At 43.7% G+C, this 24,080-nt stretch overlaps 1 protein-coding gene across 1 annotated transcript in view; it reads right to left on the bottom strand.

The window, feature by feature from the left end:
- obscna (obscurin, cytoskeletal calmodulin and titin-interacting RhoGEF a) overlaps positions 1–24,080 on the bottom strand; it is a 37,894-nt gene that overhangs the window by 1,665 nt on the left and 12,149 nt on the right. The window contains exons 25-77 of the mRNA XM_086225422.1: positions 23,668–23,934; positions 23,228–23,494; positions 22,785–23,051; positions 22,363–22,629; positions 22,001–22,267; positions 21,566–21,832; positions 21,083–21,349; positions 20,562–20,828; positions 20,184–20,450; positions 19,498–19,764; positions 19,014–19,280; positions 18,530–18,796; positions 17,728–17,994; positions 17,036–17,302; positions 16,552–16,818; positions 15,870–16,136; positions 13,502–15,772; positions 13,349–13,424; positions 13,181–13,275; positions 12,961–13,073; positions 12,679–12,879; positions 12,247–12,329; positions 11,915–12,088; positions 11,532–11,691; positions 11,341–11,442; positions 11,070–11,234; positions 10,169–10,327; positions 9,849–10,026; positions 9,559–9,672; positions 9,260–9,427; positions 8,713–8,815; positions 8,510–8,639; positions 8,315–8,420; positions 6,415–6,523; positions 6,144–6,274; positions 5,941–6,053; positions 5,574–5,742; positions 5,409–5,496; positions 5,130–5,330; positions 4,995–5,055; positions 4,833–4,910; positions 4,569–4,741; positions 4,457–4,483; positions 4,217–4,369; positions 4,047–4,092; positions 3,880–3,957; positions 2,038–3,754; positions 1,728–1,838; positions 1,480–1,602; positions 1,143–1,310; positions 946–1,051; positions 446–685; positions 81–304 (exon numbers count right to left, since the gene is read on the bottom strand). Of these exons, the coding sequence (XP_086081548.1) occupies positions 81–304; positions 446–685; positions 946–1,051; positions 1,143–1,310; positions 1,480–1,602; positions 1,728–1,838; positions 2,038–3,754; positions 3,880–3,957; positions 4,047–4,092; positions 4,217–4,369; positions 4,457–4,483; positions 4,569–4,741; positions 4,833–4,910; positions 4,995–5,055; positions 5,130–5,330; positions 5,409–5,496; positions 5,574–5,742; positions 5,941–6,053; positions 6,144–6,274; positions 6,415–6,523; positions 8,315–8,420; positions 8,510–8,639; positions 8,713–8,815; positions 9,260–9,427; positions 9,559–9,672; positions 9,849–10,026; positions 10,169–10,327; positions 11,070–11,234; positions 11,341–11,442; positions 11,532–11,691; positions 11,915–12,088; positions 12,247–12,329; positions 12,679–12,879; positions 12,961–13,073; positions 13,181–13,275; positions 13,349–13,424; positions 13,502–15,772; positions 15,870–16,136; positions 16,552–16,818; positions 17,036–17,302; positions 17,728–17,994; positions 18,530–18,796; positions 19,014–19,280; positions 19,498–19,764; positions 20,184–20,450; positions 20,562–20,828; positions 21,083–21,349; positions 21,566–21,832; positions 22,001–22,267; positions 22,363–22,629; positions 22,785–23,051; positions 23,228–23,494; positions 23,668–23,934 (12,786 nt within the window). The remainder of the gene's footprint in view (positions 1–80; positions 305–445; positions 686–945; positions 1,052–1,142; positions 1,311–1,479; positions 1,603–1,727; positions 1,839–2,037; positions 3,755–3,879; positions 3,958–4,046; positions 4,093–4,216; positions 4,370–4,456; positions 4,484–4,568; positions 4,742–4,832; positions 4,911–4,994; positions 5,056–5,129; positions 5,331–5,408; positions 5,497–5,573; positions 5,743–5,940; positions 6,054–6,143; positions 6,275–6,414; positions 6,524–8,314; positions 8,421–8,509; positions 8,640–8,712; positions 8,816–9,259; positions 9,428–9,558; positions 9,673–9,848; positions 10,027–10,168; positions 10,328–11,069; positions 11,235–11,340; positions 11,443–11,531; positions 11,692–11,914; positions 12,089–12,246; positions 12,330–12,678; positions 12,880–12,960; positions 13,074–13,180; positions 13,276–13,348; positions 13,425–13,501; positions 15,773–15,869; positions 16,137–16,551; positions 16,819–17,035; positions 17,303–17,727; positions 17,995–18,529; positions 18,797–19,013; positions 19,281–19,497; positions 19,765–20,183; positions 20,451–20,561; positions 20,829–21,082; positions 21,350–21,565; positions 21,833–22,000; positions 22,268–22,362; positions 22,630–22,784; positions 23,052–23,227; positions 23,495–23,667; positions 23,935–24,080) is intronic.

Here is a 24,080-nt window from a genome sequence, read left to right as displayed (position 1 = left end):
ATTAGTGAGATTTACAACTACACAAAGTTGAAAGTTAAACAGTCTTGTCTTTTGAAATGAAACAAGATCTCATAACTGACCTTTGCTCTCCGACAGGCCCTGGATGTGCTCGATGTGGAGAGGCTGGCCCGGCGTGAAGGACTGAGCGGAACCAAAATCTACAATCTTCAAGTGGTTGCCATCATCCACCAGCATGTTGTCAGACTTCAGGTCCAGGTGGATGACTCGTCGGCTGTGGAGGTAGTCGACCGCACTCAGGATCTGACCCAGCAGCTCTGCCACATGGGACTCGGCATACACATCCCTACGAAGACACACACACACACACACACACACACACACACACACACACACGCACACACACACACACACACACACACACAAAAGGTCCCATTCCTCTGGATATAAAAGCAAACAAAAGATTTGGTCTGTGTCTTTCTTTTACCTTCCAGCTAAACTGTAGAGCAGCTCTTTACCAGGACACAGCTCCTCCACTAACACCATATAGCGGGATGTGATGAAGGCGGCGTGCAGCTGGACCAGGTGAGGATAGTGAAGCTTCTTCAGCAGCTGGAACTCCCTCAGGACCAGTTGTCTCTGCTCTGCCTTGTAAGGGGAGATCTTGGCTGCAAACACTTGGCTGGTCTCGGCATCCCGACACAAGGTTACGACACTGAAACGACCCCTGAAAGACCGAAGCATAGGGTGAGTAAGGAGAATACACTGGACCCTGATTGGAAGCAGGAGATAGAGGTTCGATTCATCTGCGATTCTAAATAGATGGTTTAGAAAATGGGTAGGTTTTTCACCTTAGCAAGAACAAAAGAACTGAAATAAATAAATGAATAACATTTTCCTTCTTTATTAAGGTGATTTTGAAGAAAAGATTCAAAGCAGAAGCTGCTATCTGCTGAAACTTTTCCAGTTTTTAATCAAAAATCCCACCTGTTGATCTCAGAGAGGAAGTTGTAGTTCCTTTGTGTTGTCGGCTGTTCTGACCTAATGACCTTTGACCCAAGAAACTCAGTCTGGATGAGAGGAATGTGAACATCTGCCCAACAAAGTAAAAAAGGCTGAGTAAGTAAATATATGGAAAAAAAAACCCAGAATGAATGACATCACACATTTAACGTTTTTCTTGCCTTCTGGATGAGTTGCCATAACGACCGGAGCCGAAGCATCACTGAAAGGTCCGGCCCCTGTCTTGGAGATGCAACCCACCCTGAAGACGTAGGAGGCTCCTCTAGGTAAGTCCGTCACTACATAGCAGCTGTCCGTCACCTCCCCTGACAGGACTGTCCACTCGCCACCTGAGGAGGAACATAACGCAGCAGAGTTACTGCAACATATCTAAACAACCTATGTTCTATCTACAATCAGAGAAATTGTACGAGAGGTAATAAAATTATTTTGAGTTGACCATGTATGACATAGCATTTTAGGAAAAAAAAACTCTCCGTGTTACAGTTCTGAACCCACCGTCTGTACAGTATTGCACACAGTAAGTAACGGGATCAACGGACTGTACAGGCTTCCACACCAGAAGGACCCCGCCTCCATGTAACTGGAGTACATCCGCCTTGTTGGGACGGACTAGTACATCTGGAAATAAGGCCAAAAGTTGCAATAGTTATGAGTCTCAGAGCAAAACAATGACATCATGGTTTCAAGCCACTTTGGACTGGAATTATAGTAGCTGATTTTTTTTGTTTTTGTTTTTTTGTTACCTTTTGACTTTTTGAACGCAGGTATCTTGAAAGACGGCAAGAGTTTGGAGGTCCTCTTTTTTGGACTCTCCAGACCAGTGCCAATGGAAGCTGATCCTTTTACTATTGGTCCTGATTTACAGGACAAACAGTGCAAAGAGAAAAAAACAATAGTGTGTTTATGTTTATTACTACATCAATAACACAACTGGGACTAGGTATAGACCATGTAAATTAAAAATGAAGCAATAATAATAGAAATACTCTTATCCTAGTTTCTGTATTCATGATATATTTCTATTGATATATAGTCTTGAGATAGATTCCTCACCTCCTTTACTCACGTCTTCCTTACTGGAAGACCTTGAAAAAAGCTTAGTCAGGCTGGAGGCTGAAGCTCTCATTTTCTTCCTCAGGGACATGGTGGGTGTGTCAGGCTTCATGATCTCTCCTAGTGTGGGTCCTAACTCTGTGCTCTCCAGCTGTGAGTAGGAGTGGCCAGTCCAGGACTGCCTGCGGAAGATATTCAACAGCCCCAACTTAGGCGATCTTCCTGGAGGGGGCCGGATCTCCAGGGCTGGAGCAGATGCGTGCCTCTGGAGGCTTTGGCCTTCTTTCTTGTCTTTGGCCCTCGGAGGCCTCTCTGGAGCCTGGAGGGAGGAGAGGCTTGGGCTTGGGCTGGGTGTTGAGGATATCTGGCTCCTACATAAGTTGGGGTTGGAGCGCGTGCGGTTCCGTGGTGGGGCTTGAGGAAAGGAGACCCTGGGTTTAACTTCTTGGAAGGAGCGAGAGGATGGAGAAACCCCCCCTTGATCATCGTATCCTTCACTCCCTCCTGATCTTCCTCTGAGTTGACCATGACTCAGATCTTCATAAGAGCCAAGTCTACTTGAAGACTCTGAGCCACCCTGCTCCAAAATAGATGAGTCAGCCAGGGAACCTTGAGAGCCAGCAAAGGCGTCTCCTTCTGTCTGTGGCTGAGCCAACCTTGAGGTCATTTGATCTCCAGGAAGGAGGCCGGAGGAACGGGATGTACCACCAAGTGTAGAACTTGATTGTTTAGGAATGACAGAGCCCCTTCTTCTTGTGGGTCGCCGAGGGCTTGGAATGGCCAGAAAGTTCTTCCCTCCTACTTCATCATCGGTGAAGTCTTCCTTCAGACTCTGAGTGCCCTCTTCATCGCCTGGCTTGGGTGAGCTGGGAGATCGTCGCAAAAACTCATCCAGAGACCTGCTCCTCCTGTGAGGTGGCATGTTGTTATTGGCAAGGACAACTCCGCTGTCAAAGGAGCAGGACTTCTGTATGGTGGGCTGGACAGATCCCCGTCTCTGGCCACGATTGGTCTCCGTGTCGTCCTCAACATATTCAATAAGAGGTTCGTTGAGGCGTCCTGAGAGGCTTCTCCGGAGAGGCTTACGACCTCTCTCTTGCTTTTTAGCCTGGAATTTGTCCCGTAATGACATGTGTCTGGCAGACATGGGTGAAAGCTGATGAGACGTGTTGTAGAAAGTGCTGCGAATGACGCTGCCACGGGGGATTCGACCTCCATCACTGCCCGAGCCCTCGTCTCCATCAGACAGGTAGAGAGACGGACTGCTATCCTTGCTGAACCTTCGCTCCCTCTGAGGTGTGTGTTGGTATGACACTTCTGATGATGTCACTGACTGCCTGCTCACACTCCGCTCTAGCAAACTCCTCCTTCCAACCATCTCGCCATCCTCTTCCTCCCCTAATGTCAGTTCCTCTTCCTCCTCGACCTCCTGGTGTCGTTTGAAAAAGGGCTCTGGGATTTGCGCCCTCTCCACCAGAGGGTCATAGTCCTCCTCTGTTTCTTCCTCCTCCTCCTCCTCCTCAGTCGGGCTGCAGTGATGGAAAAAGTCCCAAGAGTCAGCCTCGTCATACTCAGACGAGGAGCCACTGCTCACAGAGGTGCTGCTGTGTTCCTGCGGCTCACGGGGAACAGTCACTGCTGTCTCTCTGAGAGGAGCGTCCAGGAGCTCAGGGATGGGCCTCAACGTTAGGACTGACCCGACGCACGTCAACGACCGCTGGGGTGATGCGAGTCAAATTTACAGGTGAGGAGGTTTGAGACCATATAGCTTCTTTTTATTTAGTGATAATAATCCATTAGTTTTCTTCTCTATTGCAGATGACAATAATCAAAAGGACTCACCTGCCATTTTCTTTTTGAGATGAAGACTTTCAAACTCTTTGTGTTGATTTCATCTGTATCCTCTCCTACATGCTCATCCTGAACACAGTTACAGAGGTTTGTGTGTTGAATCCTGTTCATGAGTTACAGGTTAAAGCTTTTTGCTGTTTTGCTCTAGTTTCTCTCACCTGGAACCATCTGTGGCTCAAACACTCAAATGCAGACGGTCGCTTCCTGCAGAAGGCAAAGGAGAATTAAATGTGCACTATGTAAGCTAATTCTAAAAAAGAAAAGTTCGTCCATGCTCATCGTGCTATGTCATTTATTATCTGATCGTAATGATTTAACAGGTTCCTACTCTGGATCTGGCTGAAGAAGCATGTGAAGGAAATTCTGGGCCTCAGGGCTCCTGTTCATAACATCTGGGGCATCCCAGTTCAGGGTCCCTTCACCAACTCTCAGCAGCGTAGCCCGGTCCGTCTCACCCACGAATGGGCAGCGGCACACCAGACTATCAAGAAAAAGTATGGTATGTGCTATTAAAATAAAATCTTTTCCACATGTTTGAAGCTATTATCAAAAGTGAGAAGATACATACCAAAGATATGCAACAACCCCCACAGACCTGGTCGACAGAGAGATGTTTTATTAACCTTTTTTGGCACTGATTTTAAATACGTGTATGGTAAATAATCTATCAACTCACTCACCAAATATCTGTGGCCTCAGTAACTGGCTCCTGGTGAACAATCTCAGGTGCAACAAACTCCGGTGTACCAAACATGCTGTACTGGTGTCTGGACGTGTCTATTTCCTGGCAGAATCCAAAGTCACATATCTTGATCTCGTCTCTCGGTGGGTACACCATTAGAATGTTCTCAGGCTGAAGGGAGTATAAGGATAATTCAATTAAAAATGCATAAATAACATTTAAAAAAATACAAAAACAAATAGCTTTGCATCGCAAATCTCACTTTAATGTCCAGATGCAGGATGTTCATACTGTGAATGTGACCGACTCCCTCAAGAATTTGTTGGATGTATAATTGAACCTGAAATCGAAACATAGCACATTTGTCATTCGTCATGTTTGTGAGAAAAAATGAAAGATTTTTATCAGCGAATGTGTCTTTTACCTCTCTTTCCAAGACTGTTCCGCTCAGCAATAAATGGTCGACAAGTCCATGAGAACAGCAGCTAGAAACTCTGATAAGGGAAGAAAAACTAAATCCAGTGTTGAGCATCTCATAATATTTAGCAAAAAAGGATACATTTCTGTGATTAGCACTAGCGTGCGTCTGGTGCAAAAGAAATCCAGCAGGCAGGCCACTCTGGGATGAGCAAGGCGGGACAGCAAGTCTCTCTCCTGGAAGGCTCTGGTACGAGTGCTGCTTCGTACGGGCAAGAACTTAGCTGCAAACACTTCACCTGTCAGTCTGTGGACTACACGCTTTACTACCCCAAATGTTCCCCTGAAACACAGACACATGACATCCTAAACACCAAATCTCAGTCAGAATAATAGGCAGGCTTCCATCTGTGAAACTCACCTTCCAATTTCTTCTTGGACATCATACACAGAGAACAGCTTCCTCCTCTTGCCCAGCTCCACCTCTCTCTCCTGACACTCAAGTAGACCTGCAGAGAAACCATACCTCTTAGTAAATGTTTAGAATGTCTGCAGAAGAGAGCAACGGAGCACGCAGTAGTCTCACCTTCCTCCACCGTGAGCTGAGCCTGGCACGACGCGTGTCCAGAGTTGTTAAAGCAGAAGCAGGTGTATATGCCGCTGTCTTCGCCTTCAGGACACACTATGGTCACTGAGCAACGGGCGCCATGACGAACTATTTCCACGTTCTCATTGTCTGTAAGTTCCTCCCCATCCTCCAATCACAGAAAAAAGAATATGAAAGATATCAATGAGAGTCTGGTGTTTTTTGATGCTCTTGACTCTCCCATGTTGACTCCTATTAAGCAGCAGAGCCCCATTTGAAGAGACCCAATATCAACCGATGTATCACATTTCACCTTCATAGAAAAACATCCCTCAGTGTGGGAGCCGCTGATCCACAGCTCTCCTACCTTGTACCACTGTATCTGAGGGGTGGGCCTTCCTGTAACGATGGCTGTAAATGTAGCTGGTTGGCCAGGCTCGACACACAGGTCCTCAGTGGGGACCTGGATGGAGGGAGAAGCTGCACAGGAAAAATATATGTTGATTATATAAAATATATTATGAAGAAAAAAAAGTTGACTTTTACAGTAAATTGGGGGACAGGATTTACCATCTGTAATTTCCTGCATTTGCTCTGAGATATAGATCTCTTCTTCCTCCTCCAGGTAATAGGGGGGCTGCTGGGCTGCCTGGTCCATTGATTCAGAGGGAGGAAGAGCCTCTTCAGCTCTACACTCAGCTCTAGAGATGGAGCGCTTATCAAATATTACTGATCATTCCATATTTGTAACAAATGTGAGACTATCAGTAATTGTGTATACACACAATTCAATTTAAAGGAAGAAAAGAGTGTCAATACAGCAACGTTTTCCTGTACTCACTCCTCAGGGTGTCCAGGTGGGAAAAGCATCTTAGCGATAGATGAGGGGTTGAAGTCTGTCTGTAACCATTTCTTCACAAAGGCTGTGGACCAGCCCTCCGAGTCTGAATCTTTCATTCAGTAGGAATTTAAAAGATACAGTACATGTTTTAAAATACACACACACACACACACACACTTATATATATATATGTATATATGTATATATATATATATATATATATATATATATATATATATATATATATATATATATATATATATATAATTTTGTGTGTTTCTTAAATTACTGGGAAAGAAAAAAATTACATTACCTTTCAACCCGGAACCAGTAATAATACATTTCTTACCTGGTGACTTGAGGGTTTAATCAAACTAACCCACCGCATCAACAAGACAACACCTGTCCAGCACATGACCATCTTGTTTTTGTAGAGGTGGAGAGTTAGCTGAGGAATGTTGGTTATTTGTTATTGTGACAATGATGACTTACATGGAACGGTCCATGTGACGAACTTCCTGCTATTGGACTATGAGAGTAAAGATGGAAAAACATGTAGGTTAAAGACAATGGAAGGGCAAAATGATGATCTGGTGTCCAAAAAACAAATAAATATGTATTTGAGTAAGATCATTTTATACAATGTAAATAAATGCCAAACTTGATTTCTCAAGCAACAGTAACAGTAGTAAATAAGTCATTTTTAGCGCAGCCAGTATGACTTGGCATTGCTTTGTAATCACGAGTGTAATTTATAACATTATAACATTAATTATGGCCCTGTTGCATTTAGATGGACCAGGACCCTGGTGTCACGCACATTGCCTCACTGGAATGTGAACAGGACTCTAATTAACTTCATAAATTACACCCATGTGTGAGTGAAAAGCACAGTCTTATTACCGTAATACCTGTAACTGTCATCTCTAATTAACACACCTCTGTGGTTTAGCTGACTTTCGGAACCCCAAATTCAGTCTATATATTTGTTATAGATGAAATCTGTTTCATTCCTTGCCCTCTGAGGAAAGTGGAAAAACGAGAAAAAAACAACAACAAAAACATTCCATAAAATAAATGTATCGATGTCTTTTCATGGGTGAGGATGTTTGGGAGTTCGGTAGGGTGTATAAGTTCAATGGCAGCCATGAGGTCCCACTGGATTATGGATAGTGACGATTATGGTTTCAAGGGTTGTTCATTTCAAAACAAACTCACGCCTGTTATTGTGACCTTAACAACTCTGTGCAGCTGAATAAAAAGCAGATGTTCATGTGCTAGGAACTTACAGCCGGTCAGAGGAACAGATAACGTACTGTGAGTGGTAAATCTCATCAAGACTAAAAGGACATCAGTTAAATTAAGTTCAATGATGAGATCAGGGTGCAAGCCACTGCTAATACCCTTTAGCAGGAAAAAAGTTATGAGGTAAAGATCTTATCACATGGAGCCTTAAATTACATAATCACTCAAAACAAATATTAGCAGAGGAAAAGCGAGAAATAGAAATAACGTCATGTTCATAAACACTCTGTTATAACTTTCCTGTACTGTTCTCAATACTATAATCCTGGAGATGTAGTGGCAATCGTACGGTAGATGCAACTAATCATGACGTGTGTGAAATGGGGGGGGGGGGGGGGGGGCAGATGTGAGTAAAGTCTGTACATGAAATAAACTTGAGGGAATGGATGAATGGTAAAGGTTGAAAGAGGAATGTAAACTGTATCCTAAATTGAGGTGATGTCACACGATGGGGTGAAGTGGACTGAGGTGAGACCGAACAATGGCATGTGCTTGATCTTCCTCTCAAACAGCCGAACTAGTGCAAGTGTGATGCATCCACATGAAAATGCCTTATGCAGAGGATAGTTACCTGGAACAGCTTGAACTGTCCTACCTTTGAGGGGTAAGTCCTGTGGCTGGTCATTCTCAATGTCAATCGTTGGTACGTAGGCGGGACACAGCCCTGCTTTGCACTTGACACAGCCAAACTCGTTTGAAAGCTAAACCAAGCAAACATTTGAAACACTGTAACTTAAAGGACAACAGTAAAGATGGTTATGATGACATATTGTAGATATGAATGTCATACCTCACATTCAAACTGTCCGAGATCTGCCTCTGTTGCCCTCATGACCGTCAGAGACAAGATCCCGCTTCGAGCATCGTTCGAGATTGAATACTTCTGCTCGTCAGTCAACTCTTTTCCATCTTTCAACCACCTGTCATGCAAAAATTTGTTAGTTGGCATATCTAATAGCATATGTATACCTTCTTTAATGCTTTATAGTGGACCTGATTTTGGGTAAAGGAGTAGTGAATGTAGAACAAGTAAACTGGATGTCCTCTCCCTCGATGAGACAAGCACTTTCCAGACGAGACATAAGTCTGGGTGGAGCTGGAGGAGGAGAAAAAGTTGCCACACGTCACCTCCTGTGTCATAGTAACTGAAGAAGTAGAGGACATGCTTACATTTGCTGTACTGTCAGTATTGGTACACAGAAGTATAACAAGTATTTGAATCAGTAATGGTAGATGTAATTGTATTACTATGAGTAGAAAAAGTAGCGTAACAGTGTGATATTTCATTTTACTCAACTCAACATCTCTTACTAACATTTACTGGAGCTTCCAACATCTTGTGCTCTTCCCCAGTGAAGATAGCACACAAAATGCTACACTCACAATATGCTATACAAATGAGCAGATTCATCACCGGTAGAAGTACATTTATTAGAGCAGCTTAGCATGCAACATCGTATTAGTGTGAAAACGGTGACTGACCAAAAATGTCTCCCACAGCTCTGCAGTAACACAACATCTTGTGCATCCAAAGACTCACCCTGGACCACCACCTTAGCTAGAGTGCCAGCGTGGCCCATGCTGCTGGTAGCATAGCAGGCGTACTGTCCAGAGTCCTCTGCAGTCAGACTGTCCAAGATGAGACTGCAGGTGCCAGTCCTGTCTGCTGTGATGATGTGACGGGGGTCATCCTCCAGAGGAAGGCCATCTAAGAAGACAACATCAGATTCAAACTGTGAAACCATGACCATTATTTTGGTGCTTCCATGGAGTATACATGACAATTGGCAAAATGTATGGAGTAATAAGTAGAAAACTACAGTGTATATATATTCAGACCTTTGAGCCAGCTGATCACTGGTTTGGGAGATCCTGTGACCCTACAGGTCAGTTTGATTGTCTGTCCTATCTTTGTTGTGCAATCAGACAGCAGTGATTCAAACACAGGTGAGCCTGGTGAAAAATACACACAGGAATCACATGCCGAGCATTTTACCAATTAAAAAAAACACATTTCCCCCTCAAAAATTATGAGAAATCCAGCACCATAACCAGCAGAACCAGAATAAGAGTAATCTCTGACTGAGTATGGATAGGTCCGTGGTGAATGCTTCCCTTCTGACTCTTACTGTTAGTGAGCACGCTGGATCGTTGTTGTAGCTCCTTCAGGTCCTTAAGCCAGGAGAGTTTCACCAATGCAGAGCGGCCCTGCAGTGTATACCTCCGCACAGATCCTCTGTGCTCATGCCACAACCCCCAAGACTTCTCATCTCCTCCCAAAGTCTCCTTTATTTCCACATCATTCAGCTGGATAGATTGGAAAAAATGACGACAAGTTAAAATGTTTAAAAAAAAGCCATGAGAGCATAGTGACATACAGTAATGGTCACTACATCAGACCAGTTGGGGTGTTAAAGTTTCTTTTTTTTTTGCACAGAGCAGATGTTACCTTCATTTTGTTCTTGAAAGTGTAGGTATCGCTGTTCATGCTCGTATCTCTTCTCAGTTTACACAGTACAATACAGTCCTTGAAGAGAAAGACATGTCTCTGATGCCCTCTTGAGGTTGTCTTCATTTCTGGAGATTCTTCCCACACTGTGAAGCCTCCCTGGAAGACAGATGGCGAGTGAGGACGTTTCATGTGCCATGATGTCAGGTTGATAACTCTTTCAACAAATTGTTTATTTTTATTGATAATTTTAAGGTACTGTCTTAGTATAAGTGATAGGTCACAGAATGGAGGTCATGCAAACGCCGCCAAATAGAAAGACACAAGGAAGTATTTTTGTAGTCCCAACTGGATGTTAAAACATCCACAGGTGTCCTCAGCCAAAAGCCAATGCGATTTTTACACTGGGCTTTGATCATAGAAATAAATGATTTTGGAGATGCAGATTTAATCCTTAGAAGCTTAAAGCTAACATGCTAAAGAGGAACTAAGGACTTGTGATATCTCAACTAGCTTCCTCCTTCCCCTCTTTTTGCCGTGATGACATTTAAATGTCCACGGCAGCCTCTGTGGCCTCATTTAGACACTGGTTAGCTAGCACCATTTGTAAAACACATAAAAAGCTTCACTAAATACCACACTTGTCAATTTTGAAGTATTTAATACTGTTGAATATCTGAAGCTAGTGTGACGGCTGACTTTATTTGAGGCATTCGAAAAAACATTCAAAAATTCCATCCGACTTTGAGACAAGAAAACCAGATGTATGTTAAACTACTGTATACAACCTTACTGCCAGATTTTAGGACTTCCTCTTGCACCACTCAATATTATTCATGTTCTCAGGTATATGATAAGACATTAATGTGGATATATATTAAAAAGTCATCACGGCTCCAACCTGTCGCACAGGCTCCCCCAGAGCGGTTAAAGGTGCTGGGTAGTTCTCGATGAGCGAGACCTGGTGCAGGTTGTCAGACCTCCAGGGCAAACAGGACACTGTAGAGAAGGCATCCTCCAACAGACAGCAGCTCTGGCCACTTCTGGCTTTGTTCTTGATCAACTCCTGCCAATCACATTTACAGTCCCTCAAATGTCTGGAGTAATTCAATTTTCAGGCATTACAATTATCATATTGATATTACTGGAGAGGACCCACACAAAAAACAGACCTTCAGTAGTGCCTGGTAGGTCTGAATCCTCTCCACTGGTCTTTGAAGGAAGGTAATGACATCCATGGCAGGAGCCTCAGTCCCACCACATTCTATTAACTCCTGACACATATCAACAATGATTAGCAATTTATTCTATTTCTTGTTTTCCGGTATATGCATTTGTACTTTAAAATCCTAATAGGACATACTTTAAAAAACTGTTGGACAGCCTTGTCAGTGACGCAGGCCTCCGCTTGTGCTTGTCCCGCCATATAGTGAAGATATTTCTCAAAGTCTTCGGTGTGCTTGATCAGATGCATGGCGACATCATCGTCTGTGACACACTCTCTCAGACCGGGGAGAACAGACCTGGCACGGCATCAAATAACGTCACTGTCAGACACGAACTGACAGCAGAAAAGGACAAACATGGAAAAGACAGCAGCCACACAAGTCTACATATGAGCATAAACCTGAACAAGGCAACACAAGGTGAACTGTGCAACAGTTAGTTATCTATTATAAGTTTGCATCTTATGTTCATACATTATGTAAGGGTTCAACATTTGTCTTGCGTGAATGTGTGTGTTACCGCTCGTGCAGAAACACAATGTCCTTGATATTCCTGAAAATGATCTCCTTCTGGTTGAGGATGCTAATGGGGACATGACAACCAGAGTCCAGATAATTTAGCTGGTTGGACGTGAACGTCCTCATCTCCTTCACAAACTCCTCTTCTCCATCAACCAAGCCTTGGATCAGTTGACTGAAGAGAAAGAAAACATTTTTAAAATGAAGGTGAGGTTATTTCTGTCAAATTCACAAAAACATTGTTCGATGGGTTGTTTATGTACAATAACAGTGATAAGGCAAACTGTGACAGTCTTCCCAGTTTAGTTGACAAGCCAGTATATGATGACTGACCTCAGAGCTCTCCTGTACTCTTCCCCTGTAGACCCCATTCCGTCAAGATCCTCTTGAGGGGCTCTCAACTGTGGGAAGATCTCCTATTTTAAACAAAAGTCAGATATTTATTTATGAGAACTCTTTGTTCTGCAACTACAGATTTTTTTCCTCAATTAACTGAATTAAAAGATTAAATCCATCCATCCAAAATTGAAAAATGGCTCATCACAATTTTCCAGAACCCCAACTAATATGATTATATTGCTTCTTTTGTCCATCCAACTTTTCAGATCCCCTAAACTCCTCATTTTCAGTCACAGATGCTTAAAAAAAGCACTAAATCTTCTATTTTCTGTTCTTGATTAATTTTAATCAAATAATCCTTGCAGCTCCAATAATCTTTCAGTATACATCAATACTAGTATGACGCAAATACTTCTCTCATACTACCTTTCTCTTCTTCTCCAAGTAGGCCGGACACACCCATCCCTGTCGAGCAGGGTTGGTTTTGGTGGGCTTGGTCCTCACCAGCCACCTGTCTGGATGAACAGAGTCCAGGACCTCCACGTACTGGCCCTCCTTCAGAAGAAAACTGTTCTTGTTTCCACTGTCGGGGCTGCAGTCGGCTCGAGCCACAAATATTTCAAATGTCTAAGGGAAGCAAATGAAGTCGAGTTAGATCCACATATACAGCCCGGCACAGACATCCTGGATACAGCAGAATATGAAAACCTCTCGTCTGTCCTCCTCCCCTTCAGACTCTGATCCAGAGACAGTGCTAGCTAGAGGCGTGTGGGCACGATGGTGCTTAGGAGATGGTGTCCTCATTCTGCCTTCATGGGCTCCTATAGATGAGACACAAAGAAAACTTTAGTATAACTGATAGGAACCCAGAAAAAAGCCCTCAGTATAATAAGTATTTCTTGAAAGGAAGGAAAGAAAGAGTGCTGACCTTTAACCTTTAATAGGTTTGTAGGAGGTTGTGGAGCAGGTGACTCCTCTGTCTTTTCCTCTGGCAGCACCTGATCTCCTACCTCAGGAATTTCCCTGTTTAATATATGAATAGTTTAGAAATCTTCATGAGAGAACACATAGAAATGAAATTCAGTCCTTCTCTGACCTTTGTACAATAGTCGGAATGACTTCAAATGGTTCCATCATGTCTGGAGCTGTGTCATAATCAGACGGACTCGACACTGTTGAAGACAGAGTTTAAGTAAAGAAAACTTTATGTGTCTGTTTTCAAATATGCAGATGTGAATGTGTTACTGACTGGAGCTGGCAGCAATGAGCGAGGATCTCCTGTCTTGGAGGCTCATCTGAGTGTCCTGCTTGGTCAGATTATAGGCCTCCCACAGAGAGACGCTCTCACTTTCTACATAGTTGGCAGCATCTACTGCCGCGGCCTGCACCTGGACTTGGTTCTGAGGCAGATTCTCAGTTTGATCCTGCGTCTCAGGCTTTGATGGGGAGAGCTGTAGAGGAGTAATGGCTGCAAGAGGTGGATGTGCAGGCTTCCTGGTGATTGGAGCAGCCTGCTGGGGCTGCAGCACTGTTAGGTTTCCATTGTAGGAGGTCACACCAAATTTATTTACCACCTCACAAGTATAGATGCCACTGTCAGTGAGGGTCAGTTTAGGGATCACCAGTGTACACACACCATTCTCCGTGACCTCAGTACGGTGTTGATTATCATTCGTGATTGGTTGGCCATCTTTAAGCCAGCGCACTGTGCTGGGTTTCCCTTCGACAATACACACAAGACTGACTGTACCATCAGTATCTGCATGCTGGTTTTTAAAGACCTCCTTGAAGACAGGACGCATGTCTTTGCGGACTTTGTAGCCTTTGAAGGCAGCCTGGATCTTAACTGCAGCTTCTTGCATTTGTGGCTTATCCTCAATGCTGATGTCCATCTCTGATGGAGCATCTTTCATCAACTGGGTCTTCTGGGGTTCTGGAGGAGCAGCAGAAGCTTGGACGGACCTCTCATCAAAATCTGGTCGGTCAGTGCTGTAGTCCGCTGGTAGGTCTGTCAAAGCTTCTGAGAATGTTTCATCTTCAGAAGTATAAAGAAGAGGAATATCTTCTGTCATCTTTGCCGTTTGTTGCTCTTCCTCTCTTCTGATTGGCTCGACAGCCAGCTTCAGTTCTCGTTCCACCTCAGGTTCTTTTCTCATGGGTTTTACCGGGTGTTTTATCAGCTGTTTGGAAACTGCATCCTTCTCTGCCATTTTCACATCCTGCTTAGTTTTCTCAGCTATTTCAGCATCTGTTGCCATTGGCTGGTTTCTCTCAAATCTTGGTTTCTCATCAACTTCTTTTTTCAATGGCTTTATTGCCTGTTTTATTGGCAGATCTCCAGGGGTTTTCCCCATCTCTCCTGCCAGCTGTAGTTCATCTTGGTCTGTCTCAGTGTCCCTGGATAATTGTTTTTCCATTCCTGCCTTTGCTTTGCTTTTTGTCCTGACAGGTGGTTTTGGAGGGGGAAGCTCTCTCTCTTTATCTACAGACTTTTCTGATAGTTTGTCCAGCTGATTGACAGAAGCCACATGTTTGGCTCGTTTTTCCTCTCTTTCTCCCTCTGTCAACACTTGTGGTTTCATGAGGTCTCTCGGTTTATACTCTCCTTCAGAACCGATTACTGCAGTGTTTGGTGATTGGGGAATGATCTCAGTTTCTTTTGGAACATATTTAAGTGATTCCCTTCTGTCTGTTACCTTTACTTTAGATCTTACAGGTGGTTTCAAATGCTCCTCTTCGATCTTGTCTGTTTCTCCTTTAACCGTAGACTGGAATTCCACTTCCATAAGTGTTTTCCCTCCAATGAACTGTGAAAGCGGTCTCACAGGCTGTTGATCATCCTGAATTTTCTTCCCGAGAACTGTTGCTAGCGGGTTCACTTTCATCTCAACATCACTTGTTTTCTCTGAAGTTTTTACTTGCTGTTTTGAACTCGGTTCAAAATCAGTATCTGTTTCCAGACATGTTACCTGCTGTTCCCTTTGTTGATCCACTGCACGTCCGAGAACACTCTCTGACTGACTTACACCATGTTCAACTTTGATTGCTCTCTCCAAATTTCTTTCAGGTTGTCTCTTCTCCGTGTCAGTTTCAAATTTCATTTCCAAAGTCTTTCTTGGCTTTTCGAATTTAACAAGATCCTTCTCAGGAAGCATCTCTGGCTTATCAGCTTTCCTGTAAACCTCACTGGCCTTGTTCTCATTTGGCTCTTTTATGTCCTGTGATACATCAAAGTCTTTCTCTATCGACCTTGCCTGCTGGATGCCTTGTTGGTCTGTGTTATTCTCCCTCAGCATAGACTCTATAGACTGTTTCCCATCAAGTAAAGGCTCCACATCTTTTGCTGCAACTGTGATGGATGCTTTTCGCATTCCCCTCTTCCTAGGCTCTGGAGGAGCAGGATGGACCTCAGGGAGGTCAGGAGACTCTTCTTCAGAAGTAGGAGCTGGTTTGGAAACAGTGTCCTTTGTCTGTGGGTGTATTATAGGAGGCTCTGCCTTTGGTGGAGCTGGCGGAAGACCTAAATGACAGAAATTTAAAAGATGTTGACGAAAAAGGTCAATTTATAACTTTGTATCATCAATTTAAATGTTTAAGTCAGGCAAAAGTGCACGTACCTTTGACTGACACAGTTGCAGAGGTCTCTGCTCCTCCAGCGTGACAGGAGTAGCTGCCACTGTCCTCAGGTTTGAGCTCCTTGATGTGCAGCTGGAGGAAGCAGCCATCCTGCTTCATCTCATACTTCCTGTTGGCCCTCAGAGGAAGCTTGTTCTTCTTCCATTGCACTGGAACTCCAGGTTTGGACAGCTCACAGCTCAGGGAGGCTGAACCTCCCTCTTCAGCCTCTGTGTTTTGTAATTCTTTTTTGAAGAAGGGAACGAGCTCTGCATGATAGGTGCAGAACGGAAAAATCATTTTGTGCTATTGGAATAGTGTAAAAAAAGGTATTAAAAAATGCTTGAGTACAATACAATTTGATTGAAATTAAGAAGAGATGTAGACTGTGGAATTGCACTACTGTTAACTTGACACATGCCAGAAACTTTATAAAATGCAAGAAAAGTCCATTTACGCAGTGCTAACATAACGCTAGCCCAATGCTGTGCAGTAAAAAAGCCTCACTCTCTAACACCTAAAGAGATGTGCTGGTGAAATGCTTGCACTCATGGATTTAACCCTCCCTCATCGCACATCCGCTGTCCATGCACACAGATGTGCACTGGAATCCAGTACGGAATGGTGCTTGTCTATGCAACACAGGTTAAAAAAAAACAAATACTAACTGCCAAGTGCTCACACCTTTTACTAGTACAGTTGCAGTGGTCTCTGCTCCTCCAGTGTGACAGGAGTAGCTGCCACTGTCCTCAGGTTTGAGCTCCTTGATGTGCAGCTGGAGGAAGCAGCCATCCTGCTTCATCTCATACTTCCTGTTAGCCCTCAGAGGAAGCTTGTTCTTCTTCCATTGCACTGGAACTCCAGGTTTGGACAGCTCACAGCTCAGGGAAGCTGAACCTCCCTCCTCTGTCTCTGTGTTTTGTAATTCTTTCATAAAGGAGGGAAGGAGCTCTGAGAAACACAAGAGGAATTAAGTCAAATTGTCACTAGTAAAGTACTATAATATAACTGGAATCATAATTGAGGCATTACTCAATATGAACCAAGTAGGGATTTGATGAAATCCAAATATTTTAATGGTGTTGGGGCATTCAAAACACAGTGAGTGAAAATTAAAAAATCTAACTTGTCCCTGTAGCTCTGCTAATTAATAACTTCATCCACACACCTTTGACTACCACAGTTGCAGTGGTCTCTGCTCCTCCAGCGTGACAGGAGTAGCTGCCACTGTCCTCAGGTTTGAGCTCCTTGATGTGCAGCTGGAAGAAGCAGCCATCCTGCTTCATCTCATACTTCCTGTTGGCCCTCAGAGGAAGCTTGTTCTTCTTCCATTGCACTGGAACTCCAGGTTTGGACAGCTCACAGCTCAGGGAGGCTGAACCTCCCTCCTCTGTCTCTGTGTTTTGTAATAAGTTCTTGAAGAATGGAGGGAGTTCTACATGATAGGTGCAGAATGGAAAAATCATTTCGTACTTATGGAATAATGTAAAAAAAAAAAAAACATACATAAAATTCTTGAGTGCAATTCAATTTGATTGAAATTAATAATTGATTTATACTGTCCAATTGCAGTACTGGTAACTTAACACATTCCAGAAACTCAATGAAAAACATAAAAGTACATTCATGCAGTGCTAACATAAAACTTGTCCACTGCTGTGCAGTGAGTGAGTCTAACTTCCTAACACCCAAAGAGATGTGCTGGTGGCATATGCTAGCACTAATAGGCTTTATCCTCTCTCAAAGCACATCTGCTTTCCACGCATACAGATGTGCACTGGAATCAAGTGTGGAATGGTGCTTGTGTACACAACACAGGTTACACAAAATGCTAAATTACTAATTGCCAAGTGCACACACCCTTGACTGACACAGTTGCAGTGGTCTCTGCTCCTCCAGCGTGACAGGAGTAGCTGCCACTGTCCTCAGGTTTGAGCTCCTTGATGTGGAGCTGGAGGAAGCAGCCATCCTGCTTCATCTCATACTTCCTGTTAGCCCTGAGTGGAAGCTTGTTCTTCTTCCATTGCACTGGAACTCCAGGTTTGGACAGCTCACAGCTCAGGGAGGCTGAGCCTCCCTCCTCTGTCTCTGTGTTTTGTAATAAGTTCTTGAAGAATGGAGGGAGCTCTACATGATAGGTGCAGACAGAATTTAGCGCTTTTGGAAGAGTGAAAAAAATTTCAAATTCTAAAATACTTGAGAAATAATTCTGTTTAAATCAAAATAAAATAGATGTGAAGTAGATCGTGGACTTGCAATGTCAGTGACTTGACACATGCCATAAACTCCTTGCATGCAGTTCTACTATAACACTAGTCCACTGCTGTGCAGTGGGTAAGCCTCTTTTCCTAACAGCTAAAGAGATGTGATGGGGATATATGCTATAATTAGAAAATTTAGAAAATGTCCTGCAAGTCCATGCATGCAGTGCAAACATAATGCAAACAAGGGAGGATAGTTCTGTACAGAGAGGAAACCTCATTTCCTGAGACTTTAAGAGAGGTGCTTGCAACATATGTCAGCACCAGTGTCTCTTAACCTCCTTGGTTGCACATCCATTTCCCATGCATATGGTTGGGCACTGGAAACCACTGTGGAAAGTTGACTGTCTAGACAACATAGGTTTAAATAATCTGAATGTCTAAGTACCAAGTGCGCACACCTTTGACTACCACAGTTGCAGAGGTCTCTGCTCCTCCAGCGTGACAGGAGTAGCTGCCACTGTCCTCAGGTTTGAGCTCCTTGATGTGCAGCTGGAGGAAGCAGCCATCCTGCTTCATCTCATACTTCCTGTTAGCCCTCAGAGGAAGCTTGTTCTTCTTCCATTGCACTGGAACTCCAGGTTTGGACAGCTCACAGCTCAGGGAGGCTGAACCTCCCTCCTCTGTCTCTGTGTTTTGTAATTCTTTCATAAAGGAGGGAAGGAGCTCTGAGAAACACAAGAGGAATTAAGTCAAATTGTCACTAGTAAAGTACTATAATATAACTGGAATCATAATTGAGGCATTACTCAATATGAACCAAGTAGGGATTTGATGAAATCCAAATATTTTAATGGTGTTGGGGCATTCAAAACACAGTGAGTGAAAATTAAAAAATCTAACTTGTCCCTGTAGCTCTGCTAATTAATAACTTCATCCACACACCTTTGACTACCACAGTTGCAGTGGTCTCTGCTCCTCCAGCGTGACAGGAGTAACTGCCACTGTCCTCAGGTTTGAGCTCCTTGATGTGCAGCTGGAGGAAGCAGCCATCCTGCTTCATCTCATACTTCCTGTTGGCCCTCAGAGGAAGCTTGTTCTTCTTCCATTGCACTGGAACTCCAGGTTTGGACAGCTCACAGCTCAGGGAGGCTGAACCTCCCTCCTCTGTCTCTGTGTTTTGTAATTCTTTCATAAAGGAGGGAAGGAGCTCTGAGAAACACAAGAGGAATTAAGTCAAATTGTCACTAGTAAAGTACTATAATATAACTGGAATCATAATTGAGGCATTACTCAATATGAACCAAGTAGGGATTTGATGAAGTCCAAATATTTTAATGGTGTTGGGGCATTCAAAACACAGTGAGTGAAAATTAAAAAATCTAACTTGTCCCTGTAGCTCTGCTAATTAATAACTTCATCCACACACCTTTGACTACCACAGTTGCAGTGGTCTCTGCTCCTCCAGCGTGACAGGAGTAGCTGCCACTGTCCTCAGGTTTGAGCTCCTTGATGTGCAGCTGGAGGAAGCAGCCATCCTGCTTCATCTCATACTTCCTGTTAGCCCTCAGAGGAAGCTTGTTCTTCTTCCATTGCACTGGAACTCCAGGTTTGGACAGCTCACAGCTCAGGGAGGCTGAACCTCCCTCTTCAGCCTCCAAACCTTGCAACTCTTTCTCAAAGAATGGTGGGAGCTCTAAAAGAATTTGATGAATTATGGAGACATGCTTTAACAGATATACCATGATGGGAAATGCTTGACGCCTAACAAAAATATAATTCATAATAGAGCAGATGATAGAGTGGCAACATTGGCAACTTCACACACACAGGACATTTTAGAGAATATCAGACAAGTCCATGCGTACAGTGCGAATGTATTGCAAACCTGCTGCTGTGCAATGAATCAGTCCAGTGCAGTGAGTAATCCTTGTTTGCCAGCACCTCTACAGATGTGCTGTTGACATATGCTAGCACTCGTGATTTTTATCCTCCCTCATAGTGCAACTGCTTTTCATGCATATGCCTGAGCTTGGGAATGCAGTGGAGAAAGTTGATTGTCTACAGAACAACAATCTACACAAAATGCTAAATTACTAATTGCCAAGTGCTCACCTTTGACTGACACAGTTGCAGTGGTCTCTGCTCCTCCAGCATGACAGGAGTAGCTGCCACTGTCCTCAGGTTTGAGCTCCTTGATGTGCAGCTGGAGGAAGCAGCCATCCTGCTTCATCTCATACTTCCTGTCAGCCCTGAGTGGAAGCTTGTTCTTCTTCCAATGCACTGGAACTCCAGGTTTGGACAGCTCACAGCTCAGGGAGGCTGAGCCTCCCTCCTCCACATCCAAACTTTGCAAGTCATTCATGAAGAATGGAGGAAGCTCTACAAAATTTGGTGCAGAATTGAAAAAAAAAATCAACAGTTATCTTATAATGGGAAATCCTTAAAGCTCAAGAAAAATGTAATTTACAAAAGACATAGAAGTGCACGTACCTTTGACTACCACAGTTGCAGTGGTCTCTGCTCCTCCAGCATGACAGGAGTAGCTGCCACTGTCCTCAGGTTTGAGCTCCTTGATGTGCAGCTGGAGGAAGCAGCCATCCTGCTTCATCTCATACTTCCTGTTGGCCCTCAGAGGAAGCTTGTTCTTCTTCCATTGCACTGGAACTCCAGGTTTGGACAGCTCACAGCTCAGGATGGTAGACCGTCCCTCCTCCACCTCTACATTTTGTAATTTTTCTTTAAAGAGGAGTGGAAGCTCTGGGTATTTGGGTAGAGATTACCATAATTAAAATACTTAGGGTGAACTGTGGACAATTTCCCGGGTTGTATCAGAAAATTATTTTTCAAAATATACATTATCATGATGTTTTCGTCAAATTTTAGTGTAAATTTTGGGTGTACAGTGCAACACAAGCACAGTAGTGGACATCAAAATATAACCATGCGTGTGATTTGGTATACTGTATACTGTTGAACTGGTCATTGTTGTGAAGACTGACATATAGAAGTACCTTTTACAACCATAGTTGCAGAGGTCTCTGCTCCTCCAGCGTGACAGGAGTAGCTGCCACTGTCCTCAGGTTTGAGCTCCTTGATGTGCAGCTGGAGGAAGCAGCCATCCTGCTTCATCTCATACTTCCTGTTGGCCCTCAGAGGAAGCTTGTTCTTCTTCCATTGCACTGGAACTCCAGGTTTGGACAGCTCACAGCTCAGGGAGGCTGAACCTTCCTCTTCAGCCTCTGTGTTTTGTAATAAGTTCTTGAAGAATGGAGGGAGTTCTACATGATAGGTGCAGATTAGAAAAAATAATTTATTTTTTGTACAGTCGGAAATGCTTGGCACCAAACAGAAGAACAAAAACATTCTTAGTACATGTAAATGTTGGAATACTGCCAAGTTAACACATACATAAGGCTTGGGAAAATGTCTTCCTTGCAACACAATTTCATGCATGCTGTGTTGACACTGAAAGGTAAACTGCCAGCTGTACACACCTTTTACTGACACTTTTGCAGTGGTCTCTGCATTTCCTGCTTTGCATGTATAGCTACCACTGTCCTCAGGGTTGAGGTCCTTGATGTGGAGCTGTATGAGGTGGCCATCTTGTTCCATCTCATGCTTTCTGCTGGCTCTCAGTGGTGCATTGTTCTTCTTCCATTGCACTGGAACTCCAGGTTTGGACACCTCACAGCTCAGGGAGGCTGAACCTCCCTCCTCTGCCTCTGAGTTTTGTAATTCTTTCCTGAAGAATGGAGGGAGCTCTGTGAAAGTGGACAAACATTGGCCATTATCAATCACATTTCAATGAACTGGAACCATATTTGACTCCTTTATTCTCAATTATTTGAAAAATACATTATTATGATCTTTCGGATGATCCTGCCATCATTGATCTGATGATTGCAATACAAACTGGCAGATGGAAGTACCTTTGACTGACACAGTTGCAGAGGTCTCTGCACATCCTGCTTGGCATGAGTAGCTGCCACTGTCCTCAGGTTTGATGTCCTTGATGTGAAGCCGTGCAAGGCAACCTTCCAGCCTCATCTCATACTTCCTGCTGGCCCTCAGCGTCAGCTTGTTCTTCTTCCATTGCACTGGAACCTCTGGCTTTGATACCTCACAGCACAAGGTAGCTGTACCTCCCTCCTCAGCCTCCACATTTTCTAAGTCTTCACTGAAGAATAATGGGAGTTCTGCAAGAAGAAGCATGACAATACATTTATTTAGCGAATGCGATTGTATGATCTTAGACGACTGCCACACAGATAACCACATACAACATACAGACCTTTCACTGACACAGTTGCAGTTGTCTCTGCATTTCCTACATGACAGGAGTAGCTGCCACTGTCTTCAGGTGTGAGGTCTTTGATTTGAAGCTGGAGGAAGCAGCCATCCTGCTTCATCTCATACTTCCTGTTGGCCCTCAGAGGAAGCTTGTTCTTCTTCCACTGTACTGGAACTCCAGGTTTGGACAGCTCACAGCTCAGAGAGGCCAAGCCTGCCTCCTCAGCCTCAACACTTTCTAGGTCTGTCTTGAAAAATGGAGGGAGTTCTGTAAAAGGATTGGAAAAAATTGACATCTTGAGTACAATGGGAAAATCTTCACACATAAACAGAAAAGGACAAAAAATTGTGTTAAAGTAATACAGTATGAAAGCTTTTTAGCATTTCACAAAGTACAACTTTCTCCCAGCCAAGTGCGCACACCTTTGACTGATAGCGTTGCAGTGGTCTCTGCTCCTCCAGCGTGACAGGAGTAGCTGCCACTGTCCTCAGGTTTGAGCTCCTTGATGTGGAGCTGGTGGAAGCAGCCATCCTGCTTCATCTCATACAATCTGCTGCTTCTTAGAGGAAGCTTGTTCTTCTTCCACTGCACAGGAACTTCAGGTTTGGACAGCTCACAGCTCAGGGAGGCTGAACCTCCCTCCTCAACCTCCAAACTTTGTAAGTCTGTCTTGAAAAATGGAGGGCGCTCTGGAGAAGTTTCCACCAAAGTTGTTTTTGATCGCGCAAAGGTAACAAGATGAGACAATTGCAGTTTAGTGTTATGAAGTGCATGACATGACATTCGTTTAAAATTAGAGATACAGACAGAATTTGCCACACAATCATAGCAAATGCAAATTGCACAAACACACACAACATACTACCTTTGACTGACACAGTTGCAGAGGTCTCTGCTCTTCCAGCATGACAGGAGTAGCTGCCACTGTCCTCAGGTTTGAGCTCCTTGATGTCCAGCTGGCGGAAGCAGCCATCCTGCTTCATCTCATACTTGTTGCTGGCTCTTAGTGTCAGTCTGTTCTTCTTCCATATAACAGCCACCTCTGGCTTCGATACCTCACAGTACAGGGAGGCTGTTCCTCCCTCCTCAGCCTTGGCATTCTGCAGTTCTTCTTTGAAAAATGGAGGAAGTTCTGGAAAAGATCAGAGTAGCGCGATTACAAAAATGTGAAGTGAATGCATCTTAATGTGTTATTGAGATCAGTTTTATAAAAATAGATGGCGAATCTAATTTGATGTTGTTTACAGTTTAATCATGGTGTTCTTTGAGTTTGTCTTTTTGAAGAACATTTATGCTGTACCACACCTTTAATTGTTAGTGTTGCACTTGTTTCTGCTCCTCCAGCTTGACAGGAGTAGCGCCCTGTGTCCTCAGGTGTGAGTTCCTTGATGTGCAGCTGGAGGAAGCAGCCATCCTGTTTCATCTCATACTTCCTGTTGGCTTTCAGTGGTAGTCTGTTCTTCTTCCATTGCACTGGAACTCCAGGTTTAGACAGCTCACAGCTCAGGATGGTAGACCGTCCCTCCTCAGCCTCCACACTGCGCATCTCTTTCTTGAAGAATGGAGGAAGCTCTATGGAACATTAAGTGAAAAGACACTTTTGACGTGAAAAGACAAATTTTTCAAACTTTAGCAGAAGAAAAAAAAATCTTGGGTTAATCCACAGTAGTTCAGCATGATTTTATTTAATTGCAATACAGAACAAGAAGAAGTCCCAG

The sequence above is a fragment of the Aulostomus chinensis genome, chromosome 14 (assembly GCF_037954235.1).
Source record: "Aulostomus chinensis isolate RoL2024-O1b breed Wild chromosome 14, RoL_Achi_v1.0, whole genome shotgun sequence".
NCBI classification, from domain to species: domain Eukaryota; kingdom Metazoa; phylum Chordata; class Actinopteri; order Syngnathiformes; family Aulostomidae; genus Aulostomus; species Aulostomus chinensis.
This window is presented reverse-complemented; position numbering and strand designations above follow the sequence as displayed.